Below are 16,651 nucleotides of genomic sequence, written 5' to 3' on the forward strand. Positions count from 1 at the left end.
ACCGGTTGATCGACTGTGACAGATGTATTTTTCTAAAGAAAATACAACAACATCCATTCAACAACATCTGTTCAACATACTCCTATAGAACCTTGCCACTACCCTCTCTAGAGGTAGCCTAATTCCCCTCCCCTCAAGCCCTTATAACCAATAGACCGTGGTGGAAGTGAAATGAGATGACTCCAATGCTAGACCATAAAGGCTATAGAGCTTGTTTGCTCACAGCCTCTTTGGAAGCAAGAGCTGATGTATGGTTAAGTCCAAATGCCCTGAGGGTGCCATCCTGCAAGGAAACGCAAACAACAAGGAGAGGCCCAAGTAACTGGCCCCATCAATAGCCCCAACTAAAGTCCCAGCATCAACAGTCATACACTTGAGTGAAAATTGCCACCAGATGATGCCAGCCCCAGCTGTCGAGTCACACCCAGGCATCCAAGCCCAAAGACATCATGAAGCAGAGACAAGCATCCTCACTGTGCCTTGTCTGAATTCCTGATCCACCAAATCCATAAGTATAATAAAATAGTTGTTTTAAGCCACTAAATATTGGGATAATTTGTTACACAGCAATAGTGACTGGAACATCATCGTTATAGATTGAATTGTGTCCCCCCATAAGATATGCTGGCCTGCTAACCTCAGAATGTACCCCAGGATGTGACCTTATTTGTAGATAGGGTTTTGAGGTAGTTAAGCTAAAATGAAGTCATTAGGGTGGGCCAAAATTCAATATGACAGATGTCCTTATAAAAAGAGTATACTTATACACAGACATGCATGCATAGGGAGAGAACTCCATGTGAAGATGAAGATAGGAAACCAGGTGATATTTCTACACCCCAAGGAACACCAAAGATTGCCAGCAAACCACCAGTGGCTGGGAGAGAGGCATAGAACAGATTCTTCCTCACAGCCCTCTGAAGGAACCAACCTGGCCAACACCTTGATCTTGGGCTTCTATCATCCAGAACTGTGAGACAATGAATGTCTGTTAAGCCACCCCGCTGGCGGTACTTTGTTACAGCAGACCTAGAAAACTAATACAATCATCCAAAAATTTAAAGCGGCAGTTTGAAATGAAGGAGATTAGAGGGGGTCAGAGCTAAATATCTGAGAGTCACCCGTAGAGAGGAGATTTTTGAAATCCTGGGGAATCACTGCAACTGCAGTGATTACCAGCAACTGCAGAGAGGAAAAGTATGGAGTTAAGGCAGGCTCTTGGGAAGAAAAGGTGTAGCTGGTGGACAGAGAGAAGTTACAGGTAGGACCGGGTAGAAGCAGGAACCAGTCTCAGAACAGAGAGAGGAAGAGATTGATTGGCAATGCCAAATCTGCAGTTATCAAGGAGTCTGGGGCTGGGGACCAGAGGTGTCTATGGAGCAGGGAGAACAGAAGATTAGGAAAGAGTAGGTGATGAAGAAGGGAGGACGCAGAAATTTGAAAGTGGATAAAAAAGGTGGATGGATTCATCAGTGGAGAGGGCAGTACCGCTCAGATTGGTACCCAAAATAATAGTGTTGGGTACACAGCTGAAAAGCAAAGAGAAAACACAAGGAAGAGAGTGTGGGAAGAGAGCGAGCCAGAGAGCACAGCAAACATCAAGGAAAAGCTGCTCAGATGATAACTATGGAAACAGATCCATTTTTGTGTTTGAAAACATTTTTATTATAAAAATACTTGCATATTTTAATTTTTTTTTTAATTTCCAACCTCCAGATGTATACCAAGAAAATTAAATCATAAAAACTATCTTGGAATACAGGTGAATGCCCCACGATGTGTCCCAAAATGTTATTCGTTTTCTCCTGAGTCTTGCATATTTAGGATTTCATACTTTCACTGTCCTAAAGAGTTTCCACATGCATGTTCAACTGCTCTTCTCACTTTCTTTCTGGTCAGAGAGTCCCCTCTCTTTTTTAGTAACTGTTATTAACAGTTGCAGTAGTAAAGCAGTGCATGTTTTTCTGTTTGTTTGTTTTATCTTTTTAACATCTTTATTGGAGTATAATTGCTTTACAATGGTGAAGCAGTGCATGTTTACAGTTTGAAATTTTTTTAGAGTTCAAAAACATATAAAGGAAAAAATTTAAATCCCCCCCAGACCTACCCAGGATCCTTAGGTTCTCTCCCCTTTCAAGTAACCCTCTGGTGACAGTTTCTTGTATGGCTTTCTCCAAAATGTTGTATAAATAACAAGCATGATGCACTTCTTAGTTCTTAGCACCACCAAGAGCTGAGGATACAAGCAGTTTGACCCAAAATCTACTTGGCCACTGACCTCATGCAGCTTAGTTGACATGCGCAGAGACATGGCTTTATATCTCTCATGTAAAACAAAACAAAACACCTGAGCAGTACTGTGCATGCTGCTCTGCTCCTGGCCTTTTTCCAAGCATACGTCATGGGGCCCTCCACATACTTTTCATTGGCTGCCTAGCAGTGATTATTTACATGGATGTATCATAATGCACTTAACTGACCCCCTGCTGATAGACATCCTGATTGTTTCCATTATTTTTGCGAAAGCAAACAATGCAATAACAAGTATCCCTTTAAATATACCCTTGTTCATGTTTCTATTTACCTATAGGATAAGTTCCCAGAGGTAAAAATCCCTGGGTCAAAGCTCATGAGTATCTCTGCAGCAGACATCCGCCATTCTTTCACAACTGTTCTGCATCTGAAGTATGTTCCCATGTTTGGGGGAAATAAGCATCTTGGTGGGAGACAGAGCTCACCTCCCCTTACAGAAGACAAATGGTCCAGATCCTAACCCTTCCCATCTCCAACACATGGGCGTGTGACTGGGCTCAGCCTAGACTCTGAACCTGGAGTAAGCACCTGAAGAAGCAGGACACCCCAAAGTTCTTATCAGCCAGGGCAGGGGCACCAGGCCTGGCTTGTTCCCATGGCGTGCTTTCCTTTTCGGCTGTAGTGCCCAGCCACCTGGCCTCCTGCCTGTTTTCTTAGCCTGGTCCCCCAACCCCGCTAGTGATTCTGCAAGTTCCTCCTTGCCTTTTCAATCAATTCTCCTTCTGCTGAAATCAGTCCGCTTAGATTCTGTTACTTGTAATTAAGAACACTGACTGATTCTGTAGTAGCCAGCCTCCACGGTGGCTCCCAATAATTCTGACCAGCCGGGCTGACCTGTGTAACCAGTAGGATATTATGGAAATGACGGAGCGTGCTTTATTTATTTATTTATTTATTTATTTTGGCTGCACAGGCTCTTCGTCACAGCGTGCTGACTTCTCTAGCTGCAGTATGTAGGATCTTAGTTCCCCGACCAGGGATCGAACCCAGGCCCCCTGCATTGGGAGTGCAGAGTCTTAACCAATGGACCACCAGGGACGTCCCAATAGACCGTGATTTCTGAAACTTGGTCTTAAAAGACATTGCAGCTTACCCCTTTCTTGTATCACTTGCTTTGAGGGAAACCAACTGCTATGCTGTGAGGACACTCTAGCAGTCCAGTGGAGAGGTCCACGTGGCAAGTAACCGAGGCTTCTGGCCAACAGGCAACACCAACTTGTGAACCACATGAGTGGTGGATGAAATCTTCCAGCCCCAGTCAAGCTTTTAGATGGCAGCGGCCCCAATTGGCGTTTTGACTTCTCATGAGAGACCCTGAGCTAGAACCCAGCGAAACCACTTCTGAATTCCTGACCCACAGAAACTGTGTGAGATAATAAATGTTAATTATTGTTTTAAGCCACTAAGTTATGGGATGATTTGTTAAAGCAGAAATAAATGACTAATACAAATACAATTTAAAATTTTAACAGTCTACCAGATTGCCCTTCCAAAGGACAACAGCAATGTACACTCCCACCAATACCACGTGGTAGAGTGCCAAAAGCGATTGGTTTTGGAAAGGAGAGGAAGGGAGCAGGGAAACTGAGCCCCGATAAGGTCCCATCTTCAGTGCCTCCCTAAGTTGTAGAATTGTAAGTTGGCCCCCTAGAACCAGTTGGCCTCCCCCGCAACCAGTCAGGCTGGTGGGTAGGGATGTGGCCAGAATCTGGCCTGGTGTACAAGCAGGGTCATCGAGGAGAAATCTGAGCAGGGACAAGGCCACAGGTGTCAGGTCACATGATCAGGCCAGGAGGGCTCAGCAAGTGTCAGCTGCAGGGGCGTGGCAGGTGAACAGGCAGATTGGCAGAAATCTCTCCAGGCTGGTTGGGAAAGGAGACTCAAAAAAACAGAGGAGCTAGGTGAGTGGGCATCTGGGCTTGGGGCTAAGGCAGCAGCCAGGACTGAGCATTTCTGGGCCACCCTGGCCTGGAGTCCCTCGCATGTGGCTTTAAAGACCCAGGGCTCAGAAGGAGACAGAATTGTAGCCGTGCAAGGTAGAAGACAGAGAGGGGACCCGTATGTCCTGAGCACTAAATATATGCCAGGGATGGAATCTGCCAGGTAGACAATCACCTCTTTACAGAAGAGGAAACGGAGGCTCAGTGAGGCTACGTCACTAGCCTAGTATCTGATTGCAAGTCCTATTACATCACACAGTCTCCAGGGCAGAGGCACAACTGATTTGTCTGTTGGTGTTCCCTATCTCTCAGTCAAAGGGGGGCATTTGGGGAGCAGACTCATCGCCTCTCCGGTGAGACAGATGTCCGCGCAAGCTGTCCTCTCAGGCTAGGCTCCCATGTTAGGTGCTTAGAAGGTCCCTGAGTCAGTGGCAGTGGTCTTCCCTTGCCCAGCTCTGTCTGCTCCAGCAAACTTGGTACGTCCTTGTGAAACAAACATGCACGTGCGGTGGGAGTTCGTCACATGCGAGGCAGCGTACTAGGCCTACAGCAGTAGGGCAGTTTCTGTCCCTCAAAGAGTCCGTAGTCCAAAGAAGGGGGAAGAGAAGAAAAGAGAAGGATACTGCATAATGTCATAAGGATTACAATAGAGAAAAACTCAAGGTGAAATGGGACCCCCGAGAAGGGGCACCTAGGCTGCAAGCATTAAGAAAGCTTCCTGAGGATAATCTCTTAGCTGAGTCACAAACAATGAGAAATAGTTTGCCAGGGGAAGGAAGGGAGTGCCAGGCACAGGGAACAGCATGTGCAAAAGTCTGGAGGAGTGGCACTTTCTAGGAACTGCTAGGTATTGCATATTCCGGGAGTGTACCATTTGGAAGGGAGGGGGAAGGGCAAGAGATGAAGCAGCAGGCGGTGAGCGGGGCCCAGATCCTGAAGGTGGGGAACCAAAAACTGAAGGAGAGATGTTAGCAACGGTCCGCAGTTTATTAAGGTTATTCTAACGGCACTTTGGACAGTCAGGGCCAAATGATGGCAGGGAAACCAGTTCGGAGGCCACTGTAGAGACCCAGGAAAGAACCAATGAAGGCCATGGCCATGGAGATGGAGGATGGCAACTGTGGGTAAGAAGCATGAAGGGAACACGATCTATAGGACTTCATGACCAAGAGGGGGCAAAGAAGTGCTGCCTCTGGTCTTTGTAGTTCCATAACCCAGTATTTGTCCGTTTTTTTCCCTTAAGTTCTTTTATGTTACATTTTCTACCATTTGCAATCAAGAGGTTTTAGCTCTTACATGGCTCTAGTTGTCCACAGAGGGAAATGGACATTTGAAGTAATTATACTGCTGTCTCCATTCCTTCTTTCCTTCTTTTTTCTTTTCTTTTTTTTTTTTAATTAATAGATTTTATTTTTTGGAGCAGTTTTAGGTTATAGAAAAACTCAGCAGAAAGTTCAGAGTTTCATATATGCCTCTCCTCCCTCCCCCTCCAGTTTCGCCTATTATTAATATCTTGCATTAATGTGGTACTTTTGTTACAACCGGTGTGCTCATATTGACACATTATTATTAACTGAAGTCCATAGTACCATTAGGGTCCACTCTTTGTGTTATACATTCTATATGGATTTTGACAAATGTATAATGACCATTATAGCATCATACGGAATGTTTCACTGCTCTAAAAATCCCCTATTCATCCCTCCCTCCCTGCCCTAACCCCTGATAACCCTAATCTTTTCACTCCCTTCACAGTTTTGCCTTTTCGAGAATTTCATATAGTTGGAATCATATACAACGCAACCTTTCCAGATTGGCTTCTTTCACTTAGCGATATGCACTTAAGTTTCCTCCATGTCATTTTGTGACTTGATAGCTCATTTCTTTTCAACAGTGAATAATATTTCTTTTCATCACTGAGTTAATATTCCACTGTATGGATCGACCACAGTTTGTTTATCCATTCACCTGTTGAAGAATACCTTGGTTGCTTCTAAGTTTTGAACTATGAATAAAGCTGCTATCAACATTCGTGTGCAGGTTTTTGTGCGGACAAAGTATCTCAGCTCATTTGGATAAATACCAAGAAGCACGACTGCTGGATTATATGGCAAGAGCCTCTCCATGCCTTTTTCATATCCACTTCCTCTGGTGGGGAGGTTGGGGTGACCCTACATGGAAGAAGGATGCCTGAGAATTGTAGGTCTTGGGTTTGTGCAGAAACAGAAATTATTCTCCCTGGGGAGCTAAGGGTGTTCTTTTAGGCCAGGGGTCTTTACCTAGGTCCCCTAAATACCCTGGAATTATACATGGGAGGGAAGGGTCATTGGTCCTCATCAGAGTTTCAAGGGATCCAGGAAGCAAGAGAAATTAAGCTGCAGATTTTACCTGCAGCTGAAAGAATCCTCAGTGATGGGAAGGGGAAGGGTAGCTGACAGGCAACCTCAGTACTCAGAATGCCCCGGAGTGAAAGCCAAACCTCTAAGCACCACTTCTAACTCTGCTTCGGGGACTTGGTGTGAAACAGGAGCCTAGGCTGGATGTGGCCCCCACAGAAAACACCCTTCTCTCCCCTCCAATTCACAGAAGACTAGAAGCACATTGATGTGATGGCAAAGTCCATTTGCACTGTTTATTTAAAAAGAACAGCCGTAAGGTAAAAATGCAGATGTTTTCTTTTTTGTAGAGACAGCAGGTAAAAAAGAGAAGAAATAAATATGATGTTAGAAATTCTTTTATAAAATACAAAAACCCCCTGATATTTGTGAGCAATCCCAAGAACTCATAACATATAAAAAATTATGCTGAAGAACAGCTTCACCTCAGCACCTTAGAGCAGAGGTTGGAAACCAGCTAGATGGTGAGGATGGTCATGACTTTTGGGATTTGGAAAGGCTCTGGATTTGTCACTTGGGACTGTCAGGGGTCTACTGTAATATAATTTGCATAAAGTCAGAGTTAACAGGAATTCTTCTACTCATTAATATTACTTATAATCATTCTTTCATTCTTACAGTTAAGTAGCACAGTATTTAGGGGTAGGAAAAAAAAGGCTGAAGTGGGAAGCGTAATGAAAAGGATAGATATGGGGGGATGCTAAGAGGACAGGAGAAAGGCGATGGGAAGGAACAGAATCTCCTATCCTTTCACTATTTTGTGTCATCTCAGCAGCATGCCGTGCCCCCTATTGGAGAGGGGTTAGGGAGTGGTCCAGCCTGGCCTGCCTTAAACCTCACCATCATCAGAGGACAGAAGGTGCAAAAGCACCCGGCAGGATCAGGCTAAGAATGAGAACAGGGAAGTTGGATGAGAAACAAAGGAGAGAGGGGCATGACGGGAAGAGGCACAGAAAAAGGGTTACCCAAGAAAATGGGCAACATTAGCATCATAGGCCTCCAGGGACCATCTCCTCTGAGGACCACCAAAGAAAGAAGTATCTGTACAAATTAACACAGCAGGCCACTCTGTGGAGTGGGAAAGAGACAAGGAAAAAGTAAAGGTTGCCAAGTAGAGGCACATTCCGGCTACAGAGAAGGGCAGAGGAAGGCAAGCAGGAGAGGGACTTGTGGGGAGCAGCTGGAACCTCTGGGAGGGGCTCCCAAATGGGGATGAGAGCCGCCCCCTGCCACCCCTATGAGGTTAAGGAGTTTGCGCTGGGTGGTGGTTGTGAAGGCTTGTTGGGGCAAAGGGTCAGCTGGGGTGAGGATGCCCGGCCAGGTCTCCCCGGGGCATCTGTGAGGCACAGCTGTGGCCAGAGGTCAAGGTCAGCCCAACTATGTACTGAAAGCGGCCTTGAGTTCCCGGAAGGCTGCCTGGCGGAGCCTCCTCTTCTCTTCCGCCTGCTTCCGTTCATCTTGCTCTGCTTTTATCTCCGCTTCAAACTTACTGGCAGAGTTCAAGGCTTGGACCTGCAGAGAAACAGCGAGGACAGACCAACAGAGTGAGAGAGGAAAGAGAAACCTGCAGACGGAGCAGCCCATCAGACAGAATTCGCTTGTCTCCAGCCACGTGACCTGGGATCCTGGTCCTGTTGGGGGCCTGACCCCCGCCCAACACTCCCTCCCCTTGGTCTTCCAGTGTTTGCTTTCTAACAGCGAGGACACCGTCACTTTATTTGCTGCTGTGTTACACATGCCCCTTCCTATCTGCTGGGGTTGGCTTTTCCACCTCAGCTTCTTTTTCAGGATACCCCTAACATCCACGCCTATTGCCCACTTCTACTTTCCACCTTTAATTTCACAATAATATTCTTTAGTTCTAGGGGAAAACAAAAACCAAATGAGCTTCCTGCAGGCATCTCGAATAGGATTGCATCAATCTGCCTGCGGCAAAGGGATATCTTTATAATGAACAGTTTTCCCTGAATGACTCAGTTTTCATTCAGTACTGGTTGTTTTGGGTTTTTTTAATGTTACCAACTAAATTTTCAGCTTTCTCCGAATCAATCCTTCTAAATTTACTTCCAAATACTGAATGTTTTTTGTTGGCGTTGTGAATGGGATATGAATCCATCTTCAATAATACAGTATCAGATAAATCCATCTTTATCCTCTATTCTAGGACTGATTCTTTTTTTTTTCCCCTCTCTGTGTGTCTCATCAATTTGGTAGAATTTGCAAACATGTTGGGCATGTACATTATTTTTAATAAAGACTGCTAAACTGCTCTCCAAACAGCTGCTCCAGTTTGCACCCCACCATCACGGAATGCAAGCGCTCATTTCCCAACCTTACCAACGCTTATCATTAACCATTTTCCTGTTTGCCAATCTGATAGGCAAAAAAATTGGCACCTTCTTTTATTTCCTCTTTGGTGAATTACCCATTTGTATGCTCTGCCCGTTTTTCTATTCAGTTGGGTTTTTTTTTCCTTTAATTTGCAATTCTTTACATAATTTAGGTTTAGTCCCCCATTATATATTTTTCTTCAGTTACTTTCCTCTAGTCTTTTGTTTGTCTTTTAACTTCAAGGTATCTCGGGTCATACAAATATTTAAATTTTGATGTCATCAAAAATTTCAACAGAGACTGCTCTTCCTTGACTCTGGCGAGAAGTCCACGTTGGGGTTTACTATCTACCCAGCCTCCCCAAGCATCCATAGAACCCTACAACCAGGGTTCACACTCCCATTCTCTAGTGTGTTGGCCTTGCCCTAGTTTACTTTCTAACCCGAAAAGGATGCCTGACCAATCTTTGCAACACAACTGTCACAGTACCTCCAATTCCCAGGACCTGCACTTCTTTTTTTTAGGACATGAACTTCTGCCTGACACACTTCACCTCTCCCCTCCCAGTCTGCCAAGTGCTGCCCTTGGACCAAGGACTTTGTTCCTGCTTGCAGGCTGAGAACGTGTTTTTCTTAGAAGTCTCACAAGGATGGTGTCTGGACCCACTGGGAGGTGAGGATTTCCAGTTTGGGCTGGGCCTTCAGTAAAGCCCTCCTCCTCCCATCTCTTTCCCCACAGCGGTCATCCGAAGATCAGCCACAGCCTTTAAGGATCCTGCCACTCTCAGCAGCCCACCTCCTCCCTCATTTAGAAAACACAGACGAACGCAGTCCGTCCACTCTGGACTCCTCTCCCACCCATTTTATCCTTCCCCCTTTCCCTGTGCTTCTGGAAGTGAGACCCTGGGCGCTTCACTGAACATCTCTAGGCTCAGAGGTGTACTGGCTGGTGCCTGCTTGCAAGCCAGTTGTTTGATTTTCAGGAATTTTATGAACTGGTTGCTAAATATAGCCATTGTTAGGGACTTCCCCGGTGGTCCAGTGGTTAAGACTTTGGCTTCCAATGCAGTGGGTGCGGGTTTGATCCCTGGTTGGGGAGCTAAGATCCCACATGCCTCACAGCCAAAACACCAAAACATAACAAACAGAAGAAATATTGTAACAAATTCAGTAAAGACTTTAAAAATCGTCCATATCAAAAAAATCTTAAGGGACTTCCCTGGTGGCACAGTGGTTAAGAATCCGCCTGCCAATGCAGGGGTGGCACGGGTTTGAACCCTGGTCTGGGAAGATCCCACATGCTGTGAAGCAACTGAGCCCATGCACCACAATTACTGAGCCTGCACTCTGGAGCCCGTGAGCCACAACTACTGAGCCCGTGTGCCACAACTACTGAAGCCCGCGCGCCTAGAGCCCGTGCTCCGCAACAAGAGAAGCCACCGCAGTGAGAACCCCGCGCACCGCAACCAAGAGTAGCCCCGGCTCACCGCAATGAGAGACAGCCCGCGCACAGCAATGAAAGACCCAACGCAGCCAAAAAAAAAAGTTTATAACCAAAAAATCTTAAAAAATATAGCCGCTAAAAAAAAATATATATAGCTGCTGTTAAAAATTAGATTTATATACTTTCACAATTAAATAAATTATATTACAAACAAAAGTAATACATACTTAAAAGTCATCACTTCCTGATTATTTTACTACATTTTACTATTATTTGTGTTCTTGAGGTTACCTATGTCTGTTATACCTCTAAGGTGGAAATCCTATATGATGACATGCTACGTTGAATCTTCCCAACTCTGCGTTCAACAGCATCCTGTTGGTAGCTTGAAAGCAACCCCAGTGGGAGTATTTACATCTTGGAACAACTATGCTACAAACAAGCGTTTTGATTATTGTTTCATTGACTGTCTAGACAATCTTTTCTTAAGAAAGTGATGGAAAAATGTTAAAAATGTTTTTAAGTTTAAACTTAAACATGTGTAGTGTTTGTAGCCTTTACATTGTGAATAGCTCCAAGATGGAGAGAATGTTCTTCCAATATTTGAAAACTATTATCAAATTCAGCGAAGATGTTGCTCACGTCATTGATGACTGAATGAAGTTCTGATATATGTCTTTTCACTTTTTTCTTAGAAATTAATTTTAAACAAAATACCAACCAACATTCATGTTGGAATTACATTTTTTTTTTTTTTTTGGCTGCACCACACAGCATGTGGGATGTGCTAGTTCCCCAACCAGGGATCGAGCCTGTTGTCCCTGCATTGGAAGCACAGAGTCTTAACCACTGGACTGCCAGGGAAGTCCCCGGAACTACATTCTTTTGTCAGTTGCAATCATAGGCTGCCTACAGATGCAAGGGTCCAGCAAAGGGGGATTCCTGCTCTGTCCAGTGGTTAGGACTCCTCCGCACTTCCACTGCAGGGGGCACAGGTTAGATCCCTTATCAGGGAACTAGCCCCCGCTCGCCGCAACTAGAGAGAGCAGCGCACAGCAACGAAGAACCAAAGCAGCCAAAAATAAATAAAATAAATAAATTTATTTTTTAAAAAGAATCAATAGGCTATATGGAATCTACAATTAAAATAGTATATATTTTATTATTTGCAAATTGTGTGCTGCATATCTTTTACATCTGCAAAATATATTTATAATAAACTTGGGCATATATATATATACAGTTTGTCCAGACAGCCATTTGCTTAACATTTATCAACAAACCACTGTCTAAGCTTCAATTTCCTCATCTGCAAAGTGGGTCAGTAACACCTACCTCCAGAGTGATTGTGTGAGCATCAGGTAAAACATGAATCTGAAGCGCTCAGCAGAGGGTCTGGCCAATCAGCAGCAGCACTCACGCGTTTGTCAGTCACCCCACCTGCCCATTCCTGGCCAGGTCAGAGGAGGGTTGGGGGCCCTTTGCAATTACTTTACTTGGGCTCCTTCTTCTCCACATTAAAAGTCTGCCTCATCTCTTGATTCCGTGATCTCCAAGTCCTTGTCCCATCAATCACCCCTTCCTTTTTTTATCTTCATGTTTTCTTCTCCCTGGATCACTTCCCTGTGACATAAAAACACACCAACATCTATCTTCCCTAGGCTTTAAAAAGAAACCCCAAAACTCAGAAGTTCTTTCCTGATCCTAAGCTACCATCCGCACGTTGTCCAGGCCCCTCTGCCAGCCTTCTAGACAGAAAAGCAGCCATCAGGGCTCTTTCCCTCCAGTTCCCACCCACCTCTTACCCTGCTACAATCTGCCCTCCACAGTGAACCTCATCTCTCAAAAATCTCCACTGACCCATTTGCTGGACCCAAGACCTCTGCTCTGGCCTCATCTGATTCAATCTCTTCTTGAAACTGCTCCTGGCCTCCAAAATTGCATTTTCTCCAGGGTTTCCTTGTATCTCTGGTTACTTCCTTTCCCACAGTCCAGTCACCATTACGTTCTGCCCTTGGTCAATTCCCTCTAGTTTTCGGGTTTCAGCTTGTATCTTGCGAAGATAGATAGCTCCCGTGGTCTGTGTGGCTGAGTGTCCATGAAACATCCATTTCCTCCTTCTTTCTTTCTATGAGATGCTCCCCTGGCACATGGCCCAAGGGTCTAGGGGAGACTGACCTCACCCCTGGGCTCGAGGAGCAAATCCAATCAGGGTAGATACTCCAGCCCTTGCCAGCGGTTGGTTCAGGTGTGGACAAGTGTGGAAGAGATTATTCCATGACTCTCAGTATCTAGTATGCTCATCTTCCTTAGTAGCAGAATTACAACTGGGCACGTGGATCCCCAGAAAAAAAAAAAAGGCATTTTGTAGCCTCCCATTTAGCTGGGTGTGGCCAAATTCTGTCCAACAGAACCTGAGCAGAAACTATTAGCAAACAAAAGGCACAAGGTCTTTCTTTTTTACTGTGTTTGCAGACAATCAATAAGTATATGCCAGGTAGTGAGAAATACTAGAAAGAAAAATACCCAAATCTAAAGAGGCTTGGGTAGGAGGGGCGCTAAAAAAACCAACAGGGTACCCTTCCGACGAAGGGGCAGATCTTCCCTTGCCTGAAGTCACCTTGGACCTAGTAAAACCCAGCTTATCACTTTTCCTCCATAAACCATTCACATTCACGGGAATGGGTCCTGTCTTGATTTTTTTAAACATCAACCCCCGGCCACACAACTCCAATAACCTCGTGACATTATAATTTCCACCTCCAATCAAGTGGTCATAAATACTGAGAGTTCTAGGGAGTTGGGGATTCATCCTTACCTCCTCCCCAGCCCCTTTGTCATGCTCTTCATCGGACCTGCAATTCTTCTCCAGCCATCTACGGAGGCCTCCCTGAGTCCAGCCTTCCCCGGGGCAAGTCTGTCCCCATCGTGCCCACCGCTGATCACATCAAGGCCCTGCCCTCCAAGCCTGGCTATGCACTGGATCCACCTGCAGAGCCCAGGTAGAGTTGGGTGAGGTCTGGGAAGCTGGTTGGCAGATAATTCTGGTGATCAGCGGTCTGGGGAAGGCCTGGCCCTCAGGGGAGCCCAGAGCCTCCTGTCCAACTGCATCCAGTATGGACAGAGGCCAGCCTCCAGACACTCCCCCCCCACCCCCCCGCCATGCCTTGGAGCCTTTGCTCTTGCTGTTTCCACGCCAGGAACGCCTTCCCTTCCCTGATTACAAGGTGAATCCCCATTCATCTCTGAACATCTGTAGCAAATGTCAGCTCCTTTATGGCCTTCTCCCAAAGCTGGGCAATAATTCCTTCCATTCGTCATTCATGCAAACATTTCCTGAGAGCCATTATTAGTCAGGCACTGTAATTACAAACATAACACACCTGCCTTTGAATCTGTGGGTGAGGAGGCAGACGTATAAACACAAAAAATTTTATTGTTATTCTTTTCATCTTTTCTCCTTGTTGTAAAAATAATGCACACACATTATAAAACCTTACAAAATTATAGAAAATAAGTTCCTCTGACATCACTATTACTAATACTTTAGTATATAATTATCCAGGTTGTACTTAACTATTTAATGAAATTGGGTTTCAAATATACTGTTTTGCCTAATTCATTCGGGACATCTGTCCACACATGAATGCAGCTGCAACTCATTCCTTGAGAGCTGCAGGGTGTACAAATGTGTGGGTGTACCACAGTGGACTCAACCACCCGGTAGTGGAAGTTTTGGTTGTTTCCAATTTTCCTCTGTTATAACAATACTGTATGAAAGTCCTTGTCTATACATCTAGGTGCATTTTCATGAGTATCTCTGAAGGATAAAATCCTCGAGGCAGATTTCCAGAGGTGAAGGATATGAAATGTTAACAGCTGGCCCCAAGCTGCTCTCCAAAAAGTTGGGTCAATTTATACTCTTACCAAGAGCATCCAAGAATGCCTTGAACAGATAAATTATAATACTGCTTCCATTCATAATAGAGGCACCCGGAAGAGCATGGACAGTCTCAGCCCCGAGAGTCAGGAAAAGCTGCCAAGAAGAGGCAGCTCTTTTAGGTGGGTTTGATAGAATGAGTAGAGTTCTCATGGAAGAAGCATTTGGGTGGGACATTCCAGGCAGAGGAAACAGCAGGTATCGGCCCCGTTGTGAAAAGACGTGGCAGTACTTGAAGAACTGTGCATAGGGGTGAAGAAGGGTGGAGCTGGGGTCACAGCCAGATTATAAAAGGTTGGGAATGCCCAGATAAGACATTCCCAGAGACTCCATACAGACTTGAGCGCTCGGCATATCGAGCTACAGCAGTGTGCTGAAAACAGAGTCCTGTTAACTTTGGGTTTCAATCCCAGGCCCCTGCCCAAGGCATCTCGGGAGATCTGCAAGTGGTGATTCAGTCAATGAATAGAGAGGACTCTTCCCACCATCCCTCCTCTCTACTCATCATTATCAATGCGAGTTTCTCCAGAGCTTGATTTGGTGCCTGGCATTTCTGGAACTGAGTTGAACCAATGTTAAGTCATGAAGGAAGGGCCAAACCACTTTCAAGATTGGATATACGATGCTGGTGTTGAAGGTGCAGTGAGTGGTCCGCCTGTCCCTGAAACTGCCAGGTGACAGCAGTAGGGGATTCAGGCATAAGGAGGCCACCACAATTCACAGTTTACATACTGGCAGAAAGATGATGGACTCTTGTCTCCAAGGCAACGTCACAGAGAAGTGAAGAGAGAGTGCTGCTTAGGGGCCTGAGCAGGCTGGGCTGTATCACCAAGGACACTTTGTCTCTTGGCAAACTCCTGGAATAAGCCAAAACTCCACAAGAGGCTGGCTGTCTCCTGCCTGGAGTGGAAGGGCGTCCCAACAGCTCATATCACATACAGAGTGCTCTCGGTGAGCCAGGAGCTTGCTAAACGCTTCATACACATGAATGCATTTAATCCTCATGGCAATCCCATTATCAACCCCATTATACAGATGAGGAAACTAAGGCACAGACAGGTGACAGGTAAGTGGAGGAGGCAGAATCTGAACCCAGGTAGCCTTATCCGCTGCACTCCACTGCTGTGGAGGGGGATTCGGAGGGCTCTCCTGATCACCCTTTCTGCAGGTGTGCCCTGCGGAGAGGAAAACGACAGCACCCAGCAGGGGTAAAATCTCCGTAAACGTTCAATGACCGTATGAACTCGTGAATGAATGGAAGCACCCAGAAGGGTTCCAAGACCAGGCACTGGAGATTCCTTCCCAGCTCCGAGCCATTGTCAATGATGCAAATACTTTTTCTGATTCAGGGCAAGCCACCAAGGCACCCTCCTTGGGCCCCATTATTCACTTGTTTACACACAGGTGTCTAAGATGCAAACATGCAGGTAGCTGTTCAAGTAACTCAACTGTGGTTTGGGGTAAGGAGGAATTCTTTAGGAAAGTCTGGATTCAGAGTCAATCTGGCAGCATTGCACCAGCAAACCTGTTTGAATCTGAAACCAGGATCAAATGCATTTGCCGTCTGGCAGTTTTCCTGTTTTGCTTTTAATTTTCAGATGGCACACAAACGCATTCTCATTTCCCTACAAGCTCACACGATTAAGCGCTTGCTGTTTCACTTGTCCTGAGGGAGTTGATGAGCTGGTCGCTGGCTGGGAGCTCCTGCTGGGCAGGGTGCGCAGAGGGAGGGATTGCCCCGCACAGGAAGGAGGCACCTACCTTGGCTTCAAAGAAGTCCTTGGCACCTTTGACGCCCTCCAGGGCAACATCGATCTCAGAAAGCTTCGCCAGCGCCATCAGCCCACTGTCCTCCTGTAGTTCCCCCGCTGCGGCCTTGTGGAATATTAGCAGGAACTACAGGGGAAGGTTGATTAGGGTCAAAGTCAGCATGACCGAGAGATTCACAGCAGTCCCCTCTGGCCTGAGCTAGGGTCATTATAGCCAGGCCTATTAAAGGGGGTGTATATGTGTCCGTGTGACAAATTATTTTGTCAAAGCTGAAAACATGGGGAATTCCCTGATGGTCCAGAGGTTAAGACTCTGCCCTTCTACTGCGGGGGGCGTGGGTTCGATCCCTGTTCGGGGAGCTAAGATCCCACGTGACCCGTGCCAAAAATTAAAAAAAAGAAAGAAAGAAAGACAGAAACCAAAGCTGCCTATTTTTCCACAAGGATGTAGGGGAATGGGCACCCTTATATCGAGTTGATGGGAGTGTAACTTGAATCAAAATTTTTGGAGGGCACTTT

General features: G+C 45.8%; 1 protein-coding gene across 1 annotated transcript in view; it reads right to left on the reverse strand.

Moving 5' to 3' along the window:
- Nucleotides 1-6,474: 6,474 nt before the first annotated feature.
- Nucleotides 6,475-16,651, reverse strand: part of EFHD1 (EF-hand domain family member D1) — a 39,453-nt gene continuing 29,276 nt past the window's right edge. Inside the window, exons 3-4 of the mRNA XM_022567983.2 lie at nucleotides 16,125-16,259; nucleotides 6,475-8,161 (exon numbers count right to left, since the gene is read on the reverse strand). Of these exons, the coding sequence (XP_022423691.1) occupies nucleotides 8,027-8,161; nucleotides 16,125-16,259 (270 nt within the window). The 3' untranslated portion in view covers nucleotides 6,475-8,026. The remainder of the gene's footprint in view (nucleotides 8,162-16,124; nucleotides 16,260-16,651) is intronic.

This window comes from Delphinapterus leucas, chromosome 8 (assembly GCF_059928025.1).
Source record: "Delphinapterus leucas isolate spDelLeu-1000000601 "Yukka" chromosome 8, BTC_Dleu_Yukka2, whole genome shotgun sequence".
Taxonomy (NCBI): Eukaryota; Metazoa; Chordata; class Mammalia; order Artiodactyla; family Monodontidae; genus Delphinapterus; species Delphinapterus leucas.